The sequence below is a fragment of the Staurois parvus genome, unplaced genomic scaffold (genome assembly GCF_062004578.1).
Source record: "Staurois parvus isolate SC_StPar_1 unplaced genomic scaffold, SC_StPar_1.0 ptg000387l, whole genome shotgun sequence".
Classification (NCBI taxonomy): domain Eukaryota; kingdom Metazoa; phylum Chordata; class Amphibia; order Anura; family Ranidae; genus Staurois; species Staurois parvus.
In genome coordinates, this window is record NW_028318183.1 from 3279878 (window position 1) to 3304101 (window position 24224).

Genomic DNA, 24224 nt, shown 5'->3' on the forward strand with positions numbered 1-24224 from the left:
GACCTGTAGAAATGTTTGTGTGTATATATATATATATATATATATATATACACACACACACTTTTTTTTAGGTTTTTATAGAAATATGGATGTGTTAAAGCCCCTATCATGTTAAAGTTGCAAAAACAATGAAGAAATAAATTTTAAAAATCCATGCAAGGGACATTACTTACCTTCAGTGAGATGTGTCCCTTGTTTTGCTGTGTCCTGACTTAATAAAAATCTTCCTCCTCTGCTGCCCCCACTCCACTCTTGGCACTGTTATCTTCTAGTGTGGCAGAGGTTAATAGAACTAAGAGAGCTGGGATAGGCAGTAATCAAGAGTGTCTGACTATGCCCGTCCTTTCCACCCAGCTTTTTCATTCATAGAAACTGCTACTATAGCTTCTATGAATGGGACACTTCTGTGAATGAAGGGGCAAACCGTTCAATCATTTCCTCATCCTCCATTCATAGGCACATTTCATTCATAGAACCTGTAATAATGGCTTCTGTGAGTGGAGGAGCTCGGTGGAAAGGTCGAGCATTGTTGGGCTCTCTCAATGAGAGCCTGTTACAGCTCCCTTAGTTGGGATGTGGGGTGGGGTTATCAGAAAAAGAAAATTATTGCTATACCAGAGCACAGTAGCACAAGGGACAAATCACATTGAATGAAAGTCACGTCTTTCGTGCTGTTTTTTTTTTTTTTCTTAAAGCAAGCTTAGGCTTTAATTTTAGCTGCCTGTGCCATGCTGGGCCATTTCCCTTCACTCCCTGTTCTGAATAATGCAACAGGGAATGATAGGAAATCTTACTAAAGTGAGGAGAAATTTCATCTTAGACGGTTGTCTCTGGGAAATTTGTCTCAACTGGAAGATTTACCTTCACTTCTGGTGACAAAATTTTGCATTTCCCATCACTTTCTCTCCCAATCACAATGGTCAACAGAGCAAATAGGGACAGTGAATCTCTCCAGTGCAGGCACAGCTAGAAGAGGTTCTAACCCTTCCTAACTCTATCCAAAGCTAAAATAAAAAATGTTTGCCATTATGGTCACTTTAATATTGTTGACTACAGTAACCAGGTAAATGATCAGTCATTACTGAAATGTGGACATTACTATTCTGCCTTTCATAAATTGTGTGATTCTCCACAAATCAGAGACATCTATGTGGAAATATTCAGCAGAATCAAAAAAGTGATGAATCCACTCGTTTCTCAGTGCGAACATACGGTATCTACTAACTCCTCACAGCAGTGGAATACTTGGACTGTTGTTATTCAAATTGTTAAAATAAAAACACTTAACCACCCAATGGTGCCAAGGTCATGTAGAAGAAATCAGTGAAATTCCTTATGTTAGTTTTTCAATGCAAGTTGTAAAAATGTTGTAATGTGGTTGGTTTCATGTAGGCACCATGTCCACTGTGCTTTCTTGCTCTGTCCCTGTTTTTATAAAATAATCCCAGTGTGATGTGAAGTATATAAGTGACCTTTTCTTAGCTGTACTAAATTTTGTAATAATTGCATTTTTTCTGCAACAGGACAATTCCTTACTTCTTCATTCATCACAGAATGTGACTGTCAATGCACGTAACGACGAGGGAAAGATCACTGGCAGACTGACAGTAGGTAAGATAAAGTTTCTGTTCTGGGTTGATTAGATGTGTAAAAAGTTTGACTATAGAGCGTTAAGTCAGCCATTGATGGATTAAATCTCAGCCGGTTCAGGAGGGACCGGCTGAGAATACATCCATCTATGGACAGGCTGGTTGTACTGAAGTGGATCAATATGGAACAGCAGATGTAAATGGACTTGTGTCCATTTATACCTGCCTACTTCCAATCTAGTCTGCTAAAAAACAGAAGAGGATCTGTTCGGATCAGATGGGATCAGAGGGCAGTCAGATGTAAATATACATTCGGTCCGTTTACACCAGGCTGCCCATTGAGCAGAGTGGACTGTGTCGTGTCCGCTCAATTTTCAGCAGACAGATCCCCTGCTGAGCAAATCGGAGTCAAGTAGAGTCCACCCTGTGAGAAAGGGGCCTACTCTTTTTAGGCACATTGTGAAACTGTTTATGTAGTAACTTGCAAAGGGAAAGTATCAGTCTAATACTGTCTAATCTTATACTGTTTTTGTAGATATGTACAAAGGCGTGCTAATATAATTTTACTGAATATGGAAGACAAACTTTTTCCTTCTTAAAGTGTATTTATACTTTGGCAGTCATATTTGAGAAAAGACAATATGTTTGGTTTTTGTTCCCTTTCGCTGAACATACAAAAAAATTACAATAAAATATTTCTTATGTAGCGCTACCTCTGCGAGGGACACTGGAAACTGCTTGTCCCCATAGGTTGCCCTGATGTTCTGAACTCCCCAACACCTCTGACACTGTGAGTTCTGGCATACTTCAACCAAACAGAAAATGCACAACACTGATAGTTGTTAAAGTTTATACGCCAACACTTTACTGACGATTCAGTCACCTTCATAATCAAAAAGGAGTACAGGGAGTAACCTGAATTGCAAGATATTGCAATAAATTGGGATCACAGAATACACAAAAGATTAGCAATGTAATAAATCAAATGATTATAACAAACAGGCTGGAATGGATTTATGGCCCCAGAAACAAGAGGAGGGAGAGGATACTTTTAGTCAGTCCACTCCCTCTAGACTCTGATGCCACAAGAAAGATGGAGTAAACAATAATAGTAAGACTAGTGTAAGAGTTCCTCCCTAATAAACAACAAAGTAACAATAAGAAAGATATATTCTGCCACAGGCTCTATAAGCAAAGTTTCCTTTAAGGGAAAAGAGGTCCTTGAAATATGGGTATCCCTTAATCTTCAGCTAGCCTTGTTGGGGCCCAGAGAAATGTGGTACAGCGAAAAACCAATGAGTCTGAGTGTAAATGGTGTTATGTTATTTCCGATAAAGACCATCCAACAGGTTGGGTGTAACGGTGTCTGCATGCAGTGTCCTTTGGTGCAATGTTAAAAATAGGATGGGCTTTTGCCCGCTCACCACTGCAGTAGATACACGGGCTCGGTGAATAGGATGTCCCCGCGCAGGCTCTTTAATGTCCACAGCAAGGTGTGAGGCACCCGACTGGCACCCTTTAGGCTTGGGAACTCGGCAATGTCCACTTAGGCATGCACTGAATGTGGGCCCGAACAGCGATACAGTGATAGGTGACAGCAACAGCCACCAGGCGCCCATCAATGCAGTGCTCTGGAAGGGAGGCCCCAACCTCTGACTAGGCTGCAGCACCAGACTGCGGTTCTCAGCATGATGACCTTTGGTTCTGGTTCTGTCACCCTGAATCTCGGGTCCCAAGAGAGCAACAGTCCAATTTATCTCTTTCCCCAGAATCCCTTTTCAGCCCTCTGTAAATTGTAGTTTCAAATAATATTATGTCTATGGTAACTCCAGGACTGGACTACACATCCCACAATTCTCTGCTTTCAGTCAGTGGATTTTTCCTCTGCATTCAGGAAGTGATGCAATTATCTACTTATTGAGCACTAAAGGGAAAGTGCTCCTTGTATGGCACCCAGAGGAGCATCCCTGGTTTAAAGTAATAACTCAGCCAGCACTTGGCTACACTTACCTTTTAGATTTTTCTGAGCAGCAGGCCTCTTGGCAGATGCAAATGTTTCTGAACAATCTCACAGTTTCTCTGTCCCAACATTAGCAGGTCTTCCATCAACTGAATACTCCACAGGGTTTTTTCAAGACCTGACTACTCTTCCCAGAGGTTATCTTAGCCCACACAGAACACACCTTCTGCCATTTGTGCACGAACCATTCAATCACCATTTCCGTGGTCACCTTTTGCAATGACCGACACATGGTTGAAAGCACCCATCACATAGGGCCTTACAGCTTCTCCATTGTTCCAGATCAGAGCTTCCGTAGACCATTTGCATATCTAGGGCCCATGTGAATTGGGAGCTCAGGTCACCTGATGCGTGTTCCTTGGAGCGATCTACTACTCACCACCAGGCGAGTGACTTCTCCCCCTTATCACCACTGCACCCAATCTGCCCAGGTTTGCACTACTATAGTACCAGTCTGGATCTTGTACCTCCTCTCTTGTGTATTAAATAGGGGATACACTTGTCCAGCACTTATGGCCTAACTATGTTCTGTCCCAACTCACATTCTCATACAGGTAACAGGCATCTTCCTGAATCACTGTACTACAGCCAGAAGCCCAGTCCACTTCTTTTATTAACACTTGCGGTAATTATCACTTCTTCACAGATATTTTTGCATCATACTAACAATATGCAATATCCACTTCATTGGCATAAAGACCTTGTCCCAGAATCAGAGGTGTACTTCATAACTCAATAGCAGGGAAGCCCAGCAAGGGGAGAGGAAAAACTAGTCCTTAGCCCTAAAACTCCATCTTCCTTTTCCTTTACAGCTCAACTCCCATCTGCCCCACTAAGATTCACACCAACATGTGTAAGATCTTGCCAGGAAAGGAAGTGCACTGACCTCACTTCCTGGAGAATTTAAAGAAGAAATCTAACTTTAAAGGGACAACCAACTGACCCCTTCCTACACCCGCATACCCTGAACTATCCCTCACTTAGGATAGGTTCACACTAGCCAATGCCCTGAAAAGTGATTGAGTGTTGTCTCCTCCTGCTGTATTTTACACTGCTTGGAGGGCAGTCAACCTCAGTCGCCTGTTTTGACCCCCCTCCAGCCATCATAGTGTGGAAAAAGTTATCGCCACATCACATTCAGTCCATTGCAGAGTGCTCTTCAGGGGAATACCGAGTCCTATAAGTAATTAACAGTTGAATAAAGTTACAGTCAAGTAGGAGAGATGACATATGAATTCTTCTAATGGAGATATTGCTTCTATAGTCCTAAAGAGATCTAAACAACCCATGTTAGCTGTCTGACCCCATTGTCATGGCCACCCATTGATAAAATATGGTGTGAACATAGCATGAAAAAGATCATGTTAGTTCAGTTCTGTGTTTATTGTGTTTCAACATGAAAGCAACAGGTACTCTTTTATGTACATTACTAGAAGTGGAAGAATGTATTCTCTAAACTGACTATACCTGCAGCCAAAACAAATAGAATACACATGATGCGTGTTGTCCATCTTATAAAGCAGTATGTGTTTATTATGCGATTTGCCTCAGGTGTGGTGTTCATCTCCAGCAGAGAAAGCTTTAATCAAGAACTATCTATGACAGTCCCAGCCTTTTACTTTCTTCACCGCTCTCCTTTAGAAGCTTGCTGTATCTATTCAAAATATGCCTTCAAGTCCCTCGTATTGTGTTGTCTCTCTTATTCGTAATACGCATGATTGCAAACCATATTTTATCATGAAATTCATTAAGTTCTAATTGGCAGCTCCACAAAGCAATTAACTTTTTGCCTTTGTATGCTCTGGGCATCAAGTGTTGATCCATCTATTACCTTAGATATTTGCTTCTCCTTCAGTAAGTATCATGAATAATTAAAATATTGTATTTTTACTGACTAGAAAAGAAAGTTATAATTTTGGCCTGCTTTAAACTTGGCACTTGATTAATATCTTTTTTGCTGCAAAACAAAAAAAACCCATACTAGTCATATATAAATAATAGAATATTTGAATATGAAGAATTTATGTTTAATGTTATTTTAGTGAAAAGAAAGTGGTGAAACTATCAATGTACCAATACAAATGTAAGAATGACTGTATTTAAAGTGTGGCTCCAGGCAAATAGTGTACTCAATCATTAAACTGCTCGGCAGAAGATATTATGTGTTAAAATCAGAAATTCTAGTCATTTTATCATCTGTGAGGTGGGGACTACAGCTTTTTTTGTCAACTGACAACCTTTCTTTGTCCTTTTGTAATATGACATCAAGGAGCCTATAATGAAAATGTGTGCCACTCAGGCTACAATGGAAAGCAATCCTGTGTCCACCATTGAGTGAAACTCATTGGGGGTGTGGCCTGGAGGAAGCCCAAGCAGAGACTGCCATGTATCTTAATACCAGGAAGTCTGTGTAGATGTGCGCCTTCATGGGATCCACCCTTTTGCTTCAAGGAGCCTACTGTGGGGGTGGAACTTGTGGGATTGAAAACATACCATGTATTTATTTGACCATATATTTTAATTTATGCAGTTTTTTTGCTCATGGATGGGTAGCATGCCCCTTCCATAGTCTCCAGTCCAAATGCAGCTATTCCATTTCCACTTTTCTCTGTTTCAGTTTTTTTTTTTTGAACATTTGAAAGTGTATATACAACCCATTCCATTCAATTTCCTAAGTTTAAGAACTATCAGAGTTCCTACATGTAAGTGCATCAGATGCTATATGAAAGTCTGTATACCGGGATGTGACAACCTGAGCTTTTAATGAAGATGGCAATAGTTACATACAATAGACTAGTGTTTCTCAACCTTTTCATCAAGGCACCCTTTAAAATTATGGACAATTTCAAGGCACCCTCTAAAATTATGGACAGTCCCGAGACACACTTTAAAATTATGAAGCACACCATTCTGAAATGTAAAAAAACTATTCTATTAGTTTTAAATAACACAGCAATGTCCACACACGTAGGACACCCAATGTTAGAGGTTATTTATTCTTTCAAAGCAAATACGCTTTTGCACACTGGTATTGGCTAGTATTCCAGTGTTTTTCTCCATTACTCAGCTAATGTGACCCCAGAACTAATGGACAGGGACAAGGGGAGGGTTAAAAAAGATTGCTGTGCAGGCAACCAACACCTTCCTTATCAACTGATGTAATCGGTTGTCAGGACGCTGGCAGCTAGAAGGTCATAATGTTGCACTGCAATGAAAACCTGTGGCTTTATGTAACTAAAAGGCAGGCTTGTTCCACCCGCTGGCTGGTATACAAATTGTGGGCAATTTTTAGACATTTTGCCAAATCACCCCTGAAGAAATCTCAAGGCCCCTTAAGGTGCCTGGGCACCCTGGTTGAAAAAGGCTGCAATAGACCATATGAACCATATGAAAGAAAGCAATGCATATTCACCTCCTGTCCAGCACACAAAGTTGGTAACTTACTCCTTCTCTTTATCTGTACTTGTTATTAGTGTGCTTTGATGTGCTGGGGCAGGGCCGAGCTGTGCTATGTTTGTAGACACACACAGTCCAGCTTGGGATCGCACCCACAGGTCTGACCCCATAGAAAGCTGTTTGTTATGAGGGCAGATGGAGAAGAGGAGGAGTGGAGAGCACCATTGCACAGAGCATTCCTGTGTTTATTTCTTTTGTTTGTATTGGTATTACAAAAAAGTGGAGAAACAAAAAGCCAAATCTGACACATTCCACCCAAAACTCCAAAAATGGACTGGATAAAATTATTGGCACTCTCAATTTATTATTTGGTAGCACAACCCTTGAAAAAAACTACTGAAATCAATGACTTCCTGTAACCATCAATTAGCTTCTTACACCTCTCTACTGGAATTTTGGACCACTCTTCTTTTGCCAACTGCTCCAGGTGTATAAGATTAGGTTCCTTTTCCCAGCTGCTGTTTTGAGATCTCTCTACAGGTGCTCTATGGGATTGAGATCTGGACTCATTGCTGGCCAGTTCAGTACTCTCCAGTTCTTTGTCTTAAACCATTTCTGGGTGCTTTTTGATGTGTGCTTTGGATCATTGACCTGCTGTAAGACTAATGACCTCTGACAGAGACCCAACTTTCTGATACTGGGCCCTAGATTTCACCCCCAAAATTCTTTGATAGTCTTCAGATTTCATAATGCCATGCACATCCAGTGCCTGAAGCAGCAAAGCAACCCCAAAACATCAAGACCTCATTTGTTTTGCCTGTCCACAGCACATTCTCCCAAAAGGATTTTGCTTCCTCAGGTAAGTTTTGGCAAACTCCAATCTGGCAATCTGTGTCAGCAGTGGGGTCCTCCTGGGTCTCCTACCAAAGCGTCTCTTTTCACTCAGATGGTGACGTATAGTGCGAGCTTACACATTTGAACCCTGTGTCTAAAGGTCAGCTTGAATTTGTCTGGAAGTTGAAAAAGGTTCTTTAGCCACCATTTGAACAGTTCTCCATTGCAATCTTTGATCAATTTTTCTTTTTTGTCCATGTCCAGGGAGATTAGCTACAGCGCCATGGTCTATAAACGTCTTGACAATGTTGGTCACAGTGGACACAGCAACATTAAGATCTGTGGAGATGGACTTGTAAATTTGAGGTTGTCCATGCTTTCCACAATTTTTTTTGCACAAATCTTCAGTCAAATCGTGGCTGCTCTTTCTTTTCTCCATACTCCATGTGGCACACAGAGACACACAACAGAAAAGTTGAGTCAATTTTTCACCCTTTTAACTGGTTGCCGGTGTGATTTCTTTATTGTCAGCACCTGTTAATTGATACAGGTGAGTTTTAATACAAATTATAGGAGCACCACAAACTTGGAATGCAATTATTTCTTACAATTTTGAGAAGGTGCCAATAATTTTGTACAGTTAATTTTTGGAGTTTTGGGTGGAATGTGTCAAATTTGGCTTTTTGTTTCTCCACTTTTTTGTATCATACCAAACAAAAGAAATAAACACGAGAATGCCTAAACATTTGTAATTGCAACCATTTTTTTTTGGTTTTGGCAAAGTGGTGCATTATCTGACAGAAATGCAGGGGTGCTAATATTTTTGGCCATGACTATATATCAATCCTGCAAGAAAAGATGACAATATCCCATAGTGTAAAACCGCTACGTTTAATTGCCTACAAATGCAAAAGCTACTCACAGTTGTATATATGTAAAGGGCACATCAATATTCCTGGAATATTCCTGAGTAGCTTTTCAGTTTGTTTGCAATTAAACCTAGTGGTTTTACAATATGGGATGTTGGCATCTATTTTCTTGCAGGATTGACATACGCTGAGCGGAAGAGGTGATTCAATCCCTGCTGGTGTGCCAAGCGCATTAAGACCACCTATAATTTGGAGTCTTATTGATTAGTAAGAGGATATGTGTAGCAAGGAACAAACGGGGGAATTTTTGAAGTTGATCCTGCACAAATTTGATTTTGATGGACTTTTTTGGACTTTATGGTATTCTATAGAGGAATCTAGCATTTTTGGGTGTTGACACACTTTTATTTATATATTATCTATCAAAATTTTCATTTAAGTTTCACATGTAAAATTGCAGAGCAACAATATTGTATGTTGGATTTATGCACTTGTATTTTGGTGTTTTTGAGTGCTGCTGTACATGTTTTGTGAATTTTTGCACAAAGCGCAGTTTTCTTTGGTTTAATTGTTTAAAGTGGTTTAAAGGCTCAAGTTTTTTTCTACCTTCATTCATTATATGCATGAAGGTAAAAAACCTTCTGTGTGCAGCAGCCTCCCCTAATACTTACCTGAGCACCATCACAATCCAGCGATGTGCATGAGAGCCTTGGCTCTCCATGGACTCTCCCTCCTCATTGGCTGAGACAACAGTGGGAGCCATTTGCTCCCACTGCTGTCAATCAAAGTCAATGAGCCAATGATGAGAGAGAGGGCAGGGCCGAGCAACACTCTGTGTGAATGGACATGCAGAGCAGTTACTTGGGAGCGGGCCTGCTTCGGTGCCCCCATAGCAAGCTTCTTGTTCTGGGGGCACTTGACAGAAGGGAGGAGCCAGGAACGCCAGAGGGAGACCCGAGAAGAGGAGGATCGGGGTTGCTCTGCGCAAAACCATTGCACAGAGCAGGTAAGCATAACATGTTTGTTATTTTAAAAAAAAAACTTGCCTTCAATATCACTAAGTGTAAAATGGGACTGTGTATATTAGGGGTTGCCAGTAACATTTTGAAGATAGGGTAGTTTTACAATAATATTATTTATCAAACTACTTTGGATATTGCATCATGTTTTTAACCACCTCCCGCCCGCCATATAGTCCAATGATGGGCGCAAGGTGGTTCTCTTGTTCTGGGAGGACATCATATGACATCCTCCCATTCTCACCGCGCATGCGCGGCTCAGGGAGCGCACAGCACGGTGATGGGCGGTGCGCTGTGTCCCTCGGACACAGCGGATCACCGATCATGGAAAAGAGCCGAAGATGTCGGCTCGGTCATGTGATCAGCAGTGTCCAATCACAGCTGATCACATGTAAACAGGGAAATGCCGGTTATCAGCATTTCTCTCCTCTCGAGCTGTCACGCTGACAACTCGAGAGGAGAGCCGGTAATTGGCTTTCCGCAGAGGGGACATGTACACTGGTCATCAGGGCACTGATGATCAGTGTGCCCTGATGATCAGTGTAGCCCCAGCAGTGCCACCTGTCAGTGTCCATCAGTGCCTTGTGTCAGTGCTCATCAGTGCCTCATGCCAGTGCCCATCAGTGCCACATCAATGCCACATATCAGTGCCTACCAGTGCACATCAATGCCACATATCAGTGCCCATCTGAGCTGCCTTTCATTGTCACCCATCAGTGCCAGTCAGTGCCACCTATCAATGTCAATCAGTGTCACCTATCAGTGCTGCCAATCAGTGCCACCTATCAGTGCCAGTCAGTGCTGCCTATCAGTGCTAGTCAGTGCTGCCTATCAGTGCACATAAGTGCCGTCTATCAGTGCCGTGTCAATGCCGCCTAACAGTACCAGCCAGTGCCGCCTATCAGTGCCATATATCAGTGCCATGTATCAGTGCTGCCTTTCAGTGCCCATCAGTGATGCCTGTCAATTCCCATCAGTGCCACCTACCAGTGCCTCCTCGTTAGTGCCCATCAGTGCAGCCTATCAGTGCCCACCACTACAGCCTCATTATCGCATATCAGTGAAGGAGAAAAATCACTTATTTACAAAACTTTATAACAAAAACTAAGAAAAAACTTTTTTTTTCCAAAATTTTCAGTGGTTTTTGGTTTGTTTAAGAAAAAATAAAAAACCCAGAGGTGATTAAATTCCACCAAAAGAAAGCTCTATCTGTCACAAAAAAATGATAAAAATTGAATATGGGTACAGTGTTGCATGACCATGCAATTGTCATTCAAAGTGTGAGAGTGCTGAAAGCTGGAAATTGGCCTGGGCAGGAAGAGGGTATAAGTGCCTTGTAGGCTAGTGGTTAAATAAACTAAGCAAATTGTCTGAATTCAATAAGGTCCTGTGATCTTCAAAACATGAAAATTCCATTTCTGCTCTGCAGTACCAAGAGCCCTTTGGATTCTGTATCTTCACAGTCCAGTGTTTGGGGAAACCCAGATCATTCTGCTATTATCCATGGCTTGGATTTAGACTTGAAGGCTTAATTTGTGTTCCTTAAGCAGTCTGCCATCATATAGCTTAATGTAAGCCTACATCTGTACCTTCCCTTCAGAAATATGTTTGATCTATTTTAGGAAAGAACTCTGGATAAAGTGATCCTTTATCAACTCCCTCTTGTACTGTCACAGTAAAGGGAATTTGTGTGCTCATGTCAAATTAAATCATACAGGATTCAATCATTAACATTTTTCACTTATTAATTTTCAGTTGGGACTTCATTGAAAATATCTATGTACTATTTGGCAAACGTAAATATTTAAAAATATAAACTGTGGTCCCTACACCCCAGTCAATATGCACTAATTTCTTAATGATGAACACAGCCTAATCTCCAGCCATGCACAATTGTACAGGCTCCTGCCCTGTACTGAAATTGCTCACTGTGATTACACTGCACACTGTTAGTTTTTCACAGTGTGTTTTAAAAGCTGCAGGAAGATACCCCCCTCCCCCATTTCTTGGCTAGAAGACTTCCAGCATCATCTAGTTCTTTCTTTCCAAGCCTTATTGTCTCTGGCCTGCTCCTTTCACTTGTCAGATTGTAGCTTTTTCAATTATGGAGGCCCAGTATCATGTGTTTTCTTCCAAAAATACCTGTTAATCCTGCCATTGAAGTTCACCTAATGCAGCCTCTTCTGTAGGCATAGTATTGATGCTGTGCAGCTCCTCAATTCAGAGCAGCATTGCCACTTTCATGTAGATTGTGCCTGCATTACAATGAGATGCGTAGGCATTGCAAGGGGCATGGCTATCAACATTGTCGCTGCTGATTCACAACTCTGTAACTTGTCAGCGAGCACCTGGTCACACCTAGCCTTGCCTACCGATTTTTGGATTGACAGTACTGCATCTTTTGCAGAAGTTGCAGTGTCTGGGAAAGGGACACAAATGAAGGAGGATTTGTCTCAATCAGTGAAGATAAAGAAAGTTTTTTTGTTTACTTTATATGGCTTATGCATCCCATAGTAACTGGATTTGGTACTTGTTTGGACTTTCATTCATGAGCTTTTCGTTTAACAATTGCTTTGCATCTCAGGTCAAATTATGCTTTACCAAAGTTCAAGATCCCAACTGTGGCACTTGCATTCTACAGAGTAAAGTACTTACTCTATTTATTGATTCTTTCAATTACTAGATATTCCAAGTATAAGAAAAATGAACCTGCATGGAGTTATCAACTTTTGATCATTTTTGTCAAGATAAAGAAGCAATTGGGCTATTTGTTTGAGAGATCCAATTTTCACTTGTCATTTCCAATTACACCCAAGTCATGGGCACCAAATATGACCTTCAACATCACAGGTCAATTTAAACTTTTTTATTTGCACAAACACCTACATTTTAAGGACAAGCTTTTAGGTCCTACAACCTTTTAATAAGGTCCAAGCAGTACTGGCATTTTATGCTGGCTGATCACTAAAAAGAGTGGGAAATTTGAAAAAAAATTACTTTTGACTGCTGGTGATTGCTGGTGCTTGTAGTTGTTTTATTTTCTTCTGTGGGTCTTGCTAAAAGCTTTTACTTTTTTAAATCCCTTTTTCTGTCACTTTTTAAATAGCTTTTTTTTTTCTTAATTTCCTTGTCTTCCTTCACTCTGTTAATTAAGGGGAGGGGTTAATTGGTCTCAGGTGAGACAGGTCCTATATAAAACTTGCGGTAGAGCTCACTCTGAGCTTGCCTGTATTTTTCTTGCTGGACCTTTGATAAGCGGAGTAAAAAAACGGAGTTGAAAACAGGAGATTATAACAGGAGTCTACTAACCTGTAAGTGACAACTGATCTTTCCTATTTATATTGTAACTGGGATAATGTGTTCTAGCAGGGTTGAGGGTTTTGTGCAGTGCACAGTGTGCCGCATGTATGTAGCAATGGAGCAACAGCTCCAGGATGGATACAGATGTGACAGATGTGGGCGGGTTGCCCTTCTGGAATCTCGTGTTAGAGGTTTGGAGGAGAAAGTTGCAACACTGGGCAGAACAGACAACCTTTAAAAGGGGTCTTCTGCTCCCTGAGCAGGTAGGTAATGGGATTGATGTGGAGGGCGGACGGGCTAATCATTATCAGGTATGAAAATAAAAAAACACGCAACATACATGTGCAAAAGGTGTCAATGAATTCAAGTGTTTGTTCACCAATGCCAGAAGTCTGCCAAGCAAAATAGGTGAGTTGGAAGCTTTGGTGCATGAAGAGAACTATGATTTAATTGGTATTTCTGAATCTTGGCTTCATTCTTCACATGACTGGGCCATTAATATTCCTGGCTATGTTCTCTTTTGGAGAGACAGGGTAAAAGAAAAGGTGGTGGTGTCTGTCTCTATGTGAGAAGTGATCTCAAAGCAAGTGTGAAAGAGGACCAAGTTGATGGAGAGTGTGATGAGGCTGAAACATTATGGGTGGAACTGCACATGGGGGTGTGTACTACAAAGGTAATCATTGGAGTTTGTTATAGGCCACCCAGTGTTAATGAGCAGGTGGAGACTCAGCTCCTTGCACAGATCGAAAGAGCTGCAAGGGCTGGGACAGTAATAATAAAGGGGGATTTTACCTACCCAGAAATTGACTGGAGTAATGGCACTGTAGGAACAGTTAAAGGGCAAACATTTGTAAACCTACTACAGGACAATTTTATGATACAGCTCATAGAGGCCCCTACTAGGAATGATGCTCTGCTGGACCTGATAATCTCAAACCATACAGAGCCTATTACTAATGTCCATATAAAAGAACATCTGGGTAGCAGTGATCATAACATGATTTCATTTATTGTTAGCTGTAAACAACAAGCACATACATGAAAAATAAAAACACTTAACTTTGGGAGAGCTACTTTTCCAAGGCTGAGAGCTGCTCTCCAAGACTTAGACTGGGAGGGAATATTGGCATCAATGAACACAAAACAGAAATGGGAGTTCTTCAAAATGACTGTATGTTAACACACTGAAAAATATATTCCCATGAGCAACAAGTTCAAAAGGCTAAAAATCAAACCTATGTGGCTTACAGCCGAAGTTAAAAAAGCTACAAATATAAGAAAAGAGCTTTTATAAAATATAAATATGAAGGAACGCTATCATCGTTTATAACAGAATATTTAAAAGGATACCAAGGCTACAAAAATTGAAAACGAACGACAGATTGCAAAAGAGAGCAGGAAAACCCCCAAAAATTCTTCAAATATATTAATAGTAAAAAGGTCAGGTCTGAGCATGTAGGCCCTTTACAAAATAATCTAGAGTGGGTGACTGGGGACAAAAAGAAGGCAAATTTATTAAATACCTTCCTCAGCTCTGTGTATACAAAGGAGCATAGGGGAGCTCTTGTCCATAATAGGCTTTGTATTGACACAGCCCCAGATGATCCACATTGGCTCACAATTGATATGATCCAGAAATATTTAGAAAGAATAAAGGTGAGTAAAGTACCTGGACCAGATGACATACACCCATGGGTCCTTAAAGAATTGAGCTTTGCCATTTCAAAGTCATTGTTTCTAATCTTTAGAGACTCTTTAATGACTGGCATAGTACCGCTGGATTGGCGTAAGGCCAATGTGTTGCCTATATTTCAAACGGAATCAAAATCTTTACCAAGTAATTATAGACCTGTTAGTTTAACTTCTACAGTTGGGAAGATACTGGAGAGTTTAATAAAAGACCACATAGATGAGTTCTTGCTTGAAAAAAATATTTTAAGCAACAGACAACATGGATTCATGAAAGACAGAAGTTGTCAAACAAATCTGATTTCTTTTTATGAGGGGGTGAGCAAAACCTTGGACAGAGGGGTGGCGGTGGACGTGGTATACTTGGATTTTGCAAAAGTGTTTGACACAGTTCTCCACACATGGCTAATGTGTAAGGTAAAGTCTACAGGCTAGCAAAAATCAGTATGTAAATGGGTAGAAAACAGGCTAAAAGGCTGAATTCAAAGAGTAGTGGTTAATGATAAATACTCTCAATAATCTAGGTTTGTTAGTGGTTCACTGTTGGGACCCTTACTTTTTAATATATGTATAAATGATATAGGGTCTGTGATTAAAAATCCCATTTTAGTCTTTGCAGATGACACCAAGCTGTGCAGTGGAATAACGTCCTTACAGGATGTCTCCAACTTACAAGCCGACCTCAATGCACTGTTTAATTGGGCAACTATGTGGCAAATTAGGTTTAATATTAATACATTTAAAGTTATGCACTTGGGAGCTAAGAATATGCATGCACCATACATACTAGGGGGGATACAACAAATCAATAGTGGAGAAGGATCTGGGGGATCTGGTAGATCATAAGCTTAATAATGGCATGCACTGCCAAGCTGCAGTTTCCAAAATGAGTAACTTGTATTAAGAGAGGTATAGATGCCAGAGAGAGAGAGATCATTTTACCCCTCTACAAATCATTAGTAAAACCTCATCTGGAATATGCAGTTAAGTTTTGGGCACCAATTCACAAAAATACATTGGGGAACTGGAGAGTGCAGATAAGAGCATCCATACCTCTGGTAAGAGGCATGGAGGAGCTCAGCTATGAGGAGAGATTAGAGGAACTGAATTTATTCTCTCTTGAGAAGAGGAAATTAAGGGGGGATATGATTAACATGCATAAATACATAAGTGGTCCATATAGTGCAATTGGTGTAGAGTTATTCACTGTGAGGTTAACACCGAGGACAAGGGGGCACTCTTTACATCTGGAGGAAAAGAGATTTAATCTCCAAATACGGAAAGGTTTTTTCATAGTAAGAGCTGTGAAAATGTGGAATAGACTCCCTCAAGAGCTGGTTCTGACCAAATTATTAGATTGCATTAAAAAAAGGCCCAGATTCTTTCCTAAATGCAAATATAACTGGATACTAACATTTAAGGTAAAATTGATCCAGGGAATATCCAATTGCCTCTTGAGGGATCAAGAAGGAAGAAATTGGACCATTCTTTGCTGGGAGGAGGGGGTTGCCTTCCTCTGGATCAATTGTGGGTATAGGATTGTGTATATAGGATTGTATTTTTTTTCCTTTTTTAGTCGTTCAACTAAATGGACTTGTGTCTTTTTTCAGCCAGACTAACTACATAACTATGTGGATGAAAAAGGCCTACGTGCAAGGGTAGGAGACTCCGAAACAAATCAAACTCAATCTGCTTTAAAGATGGAACTAAACTCGCCACCCCTTACTCTCTTGCCTGCGCCAACTTCACCTGGTCTTCTTATGGGTTTGGTATTTTTGGCCATTTGATTGGCTGGGCCGAAAGGAGATAAAGGAAGATACATTTGTTCTATTACAGAAGAGACATAGCGTGTTTCTTTGGCAATAAAGAGCCTACCTACTCTCAGTTTTTATGCTTATTTCCACTTTAGCGGAAAATAAGTTGCTTCTAGGTTGCTTTTGACTTGCTCTGCAGAGCCATGACATTTTAATATCTTATACACTTCTGAATTGCCTTGTCCTTTGCCACATGTGAGGTGTCTGTGTTTATCACTACATGATTTAACCACTTCCCGTCTGGTCCATGTACATAAACGGCCAGAGGGGAGCAGTGCAGGAGCGGGTGGCCGTTTATAAATGTCCTCCCTCATTCCCTGCCTGTGCGCGCTCCGTGGGAGCTCACGCCAGTGATCCAGTGCCCGCTCGCGGTACACCAATTGCTGTACGCGACCTCTTTGTGAGGTGATTCATGTGATCACTGCTTGGCCAGTCAGTGATTACATGAATAGTAGTAAGCAAGAAGTCACTTGCTGACATCATTGCTTACTACTAGTGAAATCTGTGAATGATCACAGAAGTCACATGGTATTCACAACAGCCTTGTACCATGTGACAAGCTGTGACCAATCACAGCTTTCACAGTATTTCTCAATGGCTTTAAGAATGCAGCCAGAGAGAAGCAGAAATGATTGCTTTTACAGCCTTTATAGGTGTAAAAGCAATCAGTGTAAAATAAAAAAAAATCTTTATCACCCCCCCACAAGTAGTACAGTGTCACTATGGTGACACTGTACTGCTAGGGTGACAGTATGTTAAAAAAAAAAACAACAAACCCATAAATAATGATATAAAAATGTAAAAAAGATGTTTGAAAAAATTTAACTTTTGGTTATAAACTAATTTGGGTTAATTTTTTTTTTACTAGAAAGATAGCTGAATACATTTTGGCCAAGATTTCTGAAGAAAGCGTATTTATTTGTAAAATTTTATAAGAAAAAGCACTTTTTTTTTTCAAAATGTTTGGACTTTTTCATTTATATAGCAAAAAAATAAAATTCCCAGTGGTGAATAAATACCAACAAAATAAAGTTTTATCTGTCTCAAAAAAATGCTAAAACATTTACAGTGAGGAACAAAAGTATTTGAACACCCTGCGATTTTGCAAGTTCTCCCACTTAGAAATCTGAAATTCACATTGTAGGTGCATTCCCACTCAGAGACAGAATTAAAAAAAAATAAATCAGGAAATCACATTGTATGATTTTTAAAGAATTTGTCTTGCACTGCTGAACATAAGTATTTGAACACCTGAGAAAATCAGTGTTAATATTTGGTTCAGAAGCCTTTGTTTGCAATTACAGAGGTCAAACGTTTCCTGTAATTCTTGAACAGGTTTGCACACACTGCAACAGGGATTTTGGCCCACTCCTCCACACAGATCTCCTCTAGATCTGTCAGGTTTCGGGGCTGTCGCTGAGCAACACGGAGTTTCATCTCCCTCCAAAGATGTTCTATTGGATTTAGGACTGGAGACTGGCTAGGCCACTCCAGAACCTTGATATGCTTCTTACGGAGCCACTCCTTGGTTATTCTGGCTGTGTGCTTCGGGTCGTTGACATGTTGGAAGACCCAGCCACGACCCATCTTCAATGCTCTGACTGAGGGAAGGAGGTTGTTGCACAAAATCTCACAATAAATGGCCCCATTCATCCTCTCCTTAATACAGTGCAGTCGTCCTGTCCCCTTCGCAGAAAAGCACCCCCAAAGCATGATGTTACTTGCCTCATGCTTCACAGTAGGGATGGTGTTCTTGGGATGCAACTCATCCTTCTTTTTCCTCCAAACACAACGAGTGAAGTTTAGACCAAAAAGTTCTACTTTGGTCTCATCTGACCACATGACTTTCTCCCATGCCTCCTCTGGATCATCCAGATGGTCATTGGCAAACTTCAGACGGGCCTGGACATGTGATGACTTGAGCAGGGGAACCTTCCATGCAATGCATGATTTAAAACCATGACGGCGTAGTGTTCTACCGACAGTGACCTTTGAAACTGTGGTCCCAGCTCTCTTCATGTCATTGACCAGCTCCTCTCTTGTAGTTCTGGGCTGATTCCTCACCTTTCTTATCAGTGATACTCCACGAGGTGAGATCTTGCATGGAGCCCCAGTCCGAGGGAGACTGACAGTCGTCTTTAGCATCTTCCATTTTCTAACAATTGCTCCAGCAGTTGATCTATTTTCACCAAGCTGCTTGGCAATTGCCCCGTAGCCCTTTCCAGCCTTGTGGAGGTCCACAATTTTGTCTCTGGTGTCTTTTGCCAGCTCTTTGGTCTTGCCCATGGTATTAGTTGGCGTCTGACTGTGGGGTGGACAGGTGTCTTTAAAGAGCTCAGACAAGTGCTACTAAGTTAGATTAATGAGTGGAGTAGAGGTGGACTTTTTAAAGGCACAGTAACAGGTCTTTGAGAGCCAGAATTCTTGCTGTTTCTTAGGTGTTCAAATACTTATGTTCAGCAGTGCAAGACAAATAAATTCTTTAAAAATCATACAATGTGATTTTCTTAATTTTTTTTTAAATTCTGTCTCTTAGAGTGGGAATGCACCTACAATGTGAATTTCAGACCCCTCTATGATTTCTAAGTGGGAGAACTTGCAAAATCGCAGGGTGTTCAAATACTTCTGTTCCTCCCTGTAAATGGGTACAGTGTTGCATGACCATACAATTGTCATTCAAATTGTGACAGCACTGAAAGCTGAAAATTGGCCTGGACAGGAAGGAGGTGAAAGTGTCCAGACTTGAAGTGGTTAAACAACATAGGAGCTGTCCAGTGTGGTGTTTTGTTTATGCATCTTCCTAATAGCTAAAATGTACAGTCCACACTGCTATTAAAAATAGTATTTTAAGGCATGTGATAGCTTAACTAATGTACAGTATGTGCCTTGGTTATATTGAAAAAATTCTCATGAGATATCTTACAGCAGCCAGGACAACTAAAAATCAGAAATTCACAAAGACTGAAGGAATGAAAAATAGCTCTTGTTGCTTAAGGCAAAAAAACAAGTTTTATTTCTTAGCAACAAAATCTGACTGGTTACCATGAGAAACAGAAATGTTTTCCTCCAGTCTTTGTGAAATTGGCCTAGTTTCTGTTATTTTGAAAAGGTACTTACTGCATAATTTTACTACTTGTGTTTTATAGTATTAAAAAGCTTTTAAAAAAAACATGGCTTTAAATAAAGAATTAGTTTAGGAAGGATATACCTGCTATATTTTTAAATCCTTGAGATATCAGCTATATAAATTATATTATAATATGATAAAGGTGCCCCCCCCCCCCGAAATAAATAAGCCCCTCATTTTTAGTGAGATGTAAGCCCAATGGAGTTTCCGTTAAAAGATATTGACCAGGAGCACATAGCTGTTACCTTTTTATTTCCCTCTATATTTACATCTATCTTCATGTGTTGCTTTATTGTACCATTAAAAAAACCTAGATAATGAGAATTATTGATGAGAACTCAAAATTAAGAACCCTTGCACACTGTAGATATTTAATAAATATGCTTCAGAACATGTTAAATGCAGCTAACCTTGTACTTGTGATTGGCAGCAAAGGCCGTTTGGTGTAGGATTTTAAAATAATTACCGGTAGTCATTTAGTATCTGGACAAATTATCATTGGAACCTATTAAAATGTAAACCTGAGGGACTTCTCAGTATATGATGTCAACAGCTGGAAGGTTTTGTTACTTACGACAGCCAGGTAGATACTGTATTAGTCATGATCGACCCAGTCAACATTAGGTTAATGAAAACAAATGGATCGCACTGTGCAATCCTTATTTCCATATGACATGACAGAGACAATGCTCATTATTTTACAAAATACTCTCATATTATCTAAAATAACGTGCACTTATAGTGAAGAACTTATTATTTTCCTTTTCACAAGGGCTCTCGCTTAACCAAATATGCTTTAAGTACACATAAGTTCATTAAGATACTATAGGAAATGATTGCGCGGGATTAATGAAGCCTGCACAGAGGGTAATTCTTAACGAAACGCCCTTAAGCCAGGTTTGAAAACTTGACTTAATGATGAACATCATAATCTCATTAGGCTTCTTCCATCTCTGAATCTCAAATGAGTGTCTTTAAGAATCCATCTTTCCAAATAGCCTGTTCTTATTCTCGTGCGTCTTTCTGATTTAGATTTTTACTCTACAAAAAGTTTTTGCACTTATTTTCTAATTAATATGGAGCTGGTCCATTAGGACTGGTGGATTAATACAGGGGAGATTACAAAAGATGCATTACAATGTCTATTGCATTATCTGGAAACTTATTAACTTTGATTATGAAAGGTTCTGAATGAACAGTTCTGTGAAAGTTAAGAGAATGCTGATGTGGCAAAACAGTTGTATGCTGTAGGTTTGTTGGATTAAATTTTGCTAACAAAATTTATTCAACTGACATTCATAAATGAGTTTCTTTAGGCAAAACTGCAACCTTTTTCTTGCCATGTATTCTTTCACATGCTTCATTATACAACAAAGATATGCTGTAAATAAATTAGGATTTTGGGACGCTATAACTGTAACGCTTGACTTATAAATAGTATGTACTGTCATTATTTTCAGTTTGTTGCAATGATGGGGGCATAAGAGTGGGCATGTGGGCAGGTGTAGTGTAATTTATTTGTAACCCCTCCTCTGGTGATGCAGTGGGTGATGTTTGTACCCTTTTAATATCAGCTGTGGGGACTGAAGAGTTCAGATATTTGAACAGGACACCCCTGTCCAACAATATGTAGGTCTGTGTCCTCTGTTGAGTGGAAGAATAGCCTTTTCTCAGGTCTGGACTGCTGAGCTCTCAGAGGACTAGTTATGGACACACAGGGAAAAGGTGGAGGAACATTGCCACCTATGACATTGGCTTAGCAGTCTCAGGGCCTATGTTTGAGGAGCACCCTATGAGTGGGACTGACTGGTAACATCTGGGAAGATGGCTGATTGCAATGGTACTCTGCACTTTACCAAAAGTTTTGTACTATGACTGTATACCATGCCATTTGAACCTGAGTGGATGCAGTTAAAGCGATAAAGCGTTAAAAATGCTTTTGTACTGGACATTCCTTTATTTCGGGTAACAGGCCGCAGCCCGGGAAGATGTGTGGAGGTGGGCTTCGGACCAGGAGAGTAAGTGATAAAAGACAGAGACAAAGACAAAGATAGCAGAGTGTCTCAAAAACAACAGGTAGGTGACTATCCCATCTGGAGAAGTGGTGTGGGACCTGGGTCAGCTTGGCCTGTAAAAATTTTAAGGAAGACACAAATAGAGTCCTCCCTGCTTCTTGTTCTCCAACTTGTCTTTTTCCCCATCAAGCTGGGCTACTCTGCTTTCTGCTGTCCAACAGCTTTTTGATAAAGGGTTCATTAAGGGGCAGCACAGTGGCTAAATGGTTAGCACTTCTGCCTGGCAGTACTAGGGTCGTTGATTCGAATCCCAACCACAGCACTACCTGCTTGGAGTTTGCATGTTCTCCCTGTGCCTGTGTGTTTCCTCTGGGTACTCCGGTTTTCTCCCACACTCCAAAGACATGCTGGTAGGTTAATTGGATCCTATCTAAATTGGCTCTAGTATGTATGAATGTGAGTTGGGGACCTTAGATTGTACGTTCCTTGAGGGTTAGGGACTGATGTGAATGTACAATATATATGTAAAAGGACTGTGTAAATTGATGGCGCTATAAAAGTACCTGAAATAAATAAATAATTATTTCTGTACCAACAGAACAACAGTTCAGCCCATTCTGGACATGGGGTTCAGAGGTTCTGCTTGGAAAATGTCAGATCATTACCTACCTCCTTGAGGGGATTTTCTGACCTCACTAGACATCTGGGATGCCTATCTGCGCATTCACATTTTTCCGCCTCATCAACAATATATGCCTTTTCTAGGGAGCAATCAACATTATAGATTTCTTAGCCTTACCTTTGGCCTGTCCACAGCTTCCTGGGTTTTCACCAAGGTGCTTTTGGTTCTACTCTGTTCTCAAGGGGTACCTTAACATATCCTAGTCTCTGTCACAGGAAAAAGACTAGTGACTTTTGTCACTTCATTCTCATAGCAGGCCCATAGGAAGCTATGCTTGCATGAAGGTCTCAGGTCTCATGGATGGCCTCTTTGGGGGCAGTGCCATACACTCCAGACCATTCACTCCAGACCATTGCAAATTAACATTCTGGGACAAATAGATTCAGTTCTTGGACCTCTGTATGCATCTGTCTCCCTTGCGTGGTAGATTTCCAAACAGGAGCTGGAGTTAGGTAACCCTTTCCTCCACAGTTATAAAAAGTTCTCAAGAGGGATGCCAGCCTGCAGCCTGTGGAGCAGTCTTTAACACATTATAGCTGCAGGGACCCGATGCATTGACAATACTGCAGCTGTTGCATACATCAGTCATGGAACAGGTACTAGAAGGTGCTTTCTACAGAAAGCAGATTGATTCTATCTCAGGCAGAACTTCACATTCCAGCCCTGTTCACATCCCCTGTGTGCAAATTTGGCAGGTAGACTCAGTGGTCAGGGGCAGGATCATGAAGAACAGGATGTTCTTCTGGGGGTTTTCCAAGCTCTTTGTCACATGTAGGGGAATGTCAGATGTGAATTTTCTGGCATCCAGATTCACTGGACATGTTTGTTGCCCGGTCCAGGGACCCTTGGGCTTTAGCAGCAGACATTCTGGTGATGCTTTGGAATCAGTTCAACCTCATCTACTCCCTTTTGCCCCTCCAAATTCTCCCTTGCCTACTGCATAGGACCCAGATGGAGGGCATCCTGATAATCATCATTGCACCGAATTGGTCTAGGAGGGCATGGTATTCAAACATGTTCAGGCTCCTGATAGAAACTTAGCAGGCTTCCTGGAGGTTCCCATGGGGATCTTGTGCTTCTCACTCCACCATTACTAGGTTATCTTTAGAGCATATAGTCTATAAAGTATAGGGTTTCTTCCTTCCCTGTTAAGGCACAGATCTGTTAGTCCTTTATGGGCTTTCCTGAATAAGGCACCTGTTTAGCAGATTTGCAAGGCTGCCCCCATGCTTCTGTACAAACGTTTGTTGCGTTCTACCAGTTGAATGTTAAGCCTCCTGTTTTGCCACTTTCAGGGTATATTCTGATCTGACTGTAAGACAGTTGCATTGTGCATACAAGTCCAGCAGTTATACAGTTGTGTTCAAAATAATAGCAGTCAGACATCACTAACCTGATCAATCACTGTTTTTGGTAGAAATTATATTTCTACATGGCAAATAATTTACTAGCAGGTGTAGTAGAGTAATAGAAATCCAACAGACCCAACACTCATGACATGCATGCTGCTGATTCTGTGTAATTGAATCACTAATTGAAAGGGGCATGTTCAAAATAATAGCAGTGTGGAGTTCTATTAGTGAGGTCATTCATTCTTTGAAAAACAGGTGGCAATTATTGCCCTTACTTAAGGAAGGAAGGCAGCAAATGTTGTACATGCTGGTTACAGTGCATTTCTCTCTGAAATTCTGAGGAAAATGGGTCGTTCCAGACATTGTTCAGATGAACAGCGTACCTTGATTAAAAAGTTGATTGGAGAGGGGAAAACATATAAAGAAGTGCAGAAAATGATAGGCTGCTCAGCTAAAATGATCGCAAATGCTTTAAAATGGCAACCAAAACCTGAAAGACGTGGAAGAAAGCGAAAAAC

General features: G+C 40.7%; 1 protein-coding gene across 3 annotated transcripts in view; it reads left to right on the top strand.

Moving 5' to 3' along the window:
• Positions 1 to 24224, top strand: part of SGCG (sarcoglycan gamma) — a 379077-nt gene that overhangs the window by 289184 nt on the left and 65669 nt on the right. For all 3 annotated transcript variants that reach the window (XM_089685802.1, XM_089685803.1, XM_089685804.1), the window contains exon 4: positions 1524 to 1611. In XM_089685802.1, coding sequence (XP_089541928.1) covers positions 1524 to 1611 — 88 coding nt within the window. The remainder of the gene's footprint in view (positions 1 to 1523; positions 1612 to 24224) is intronic.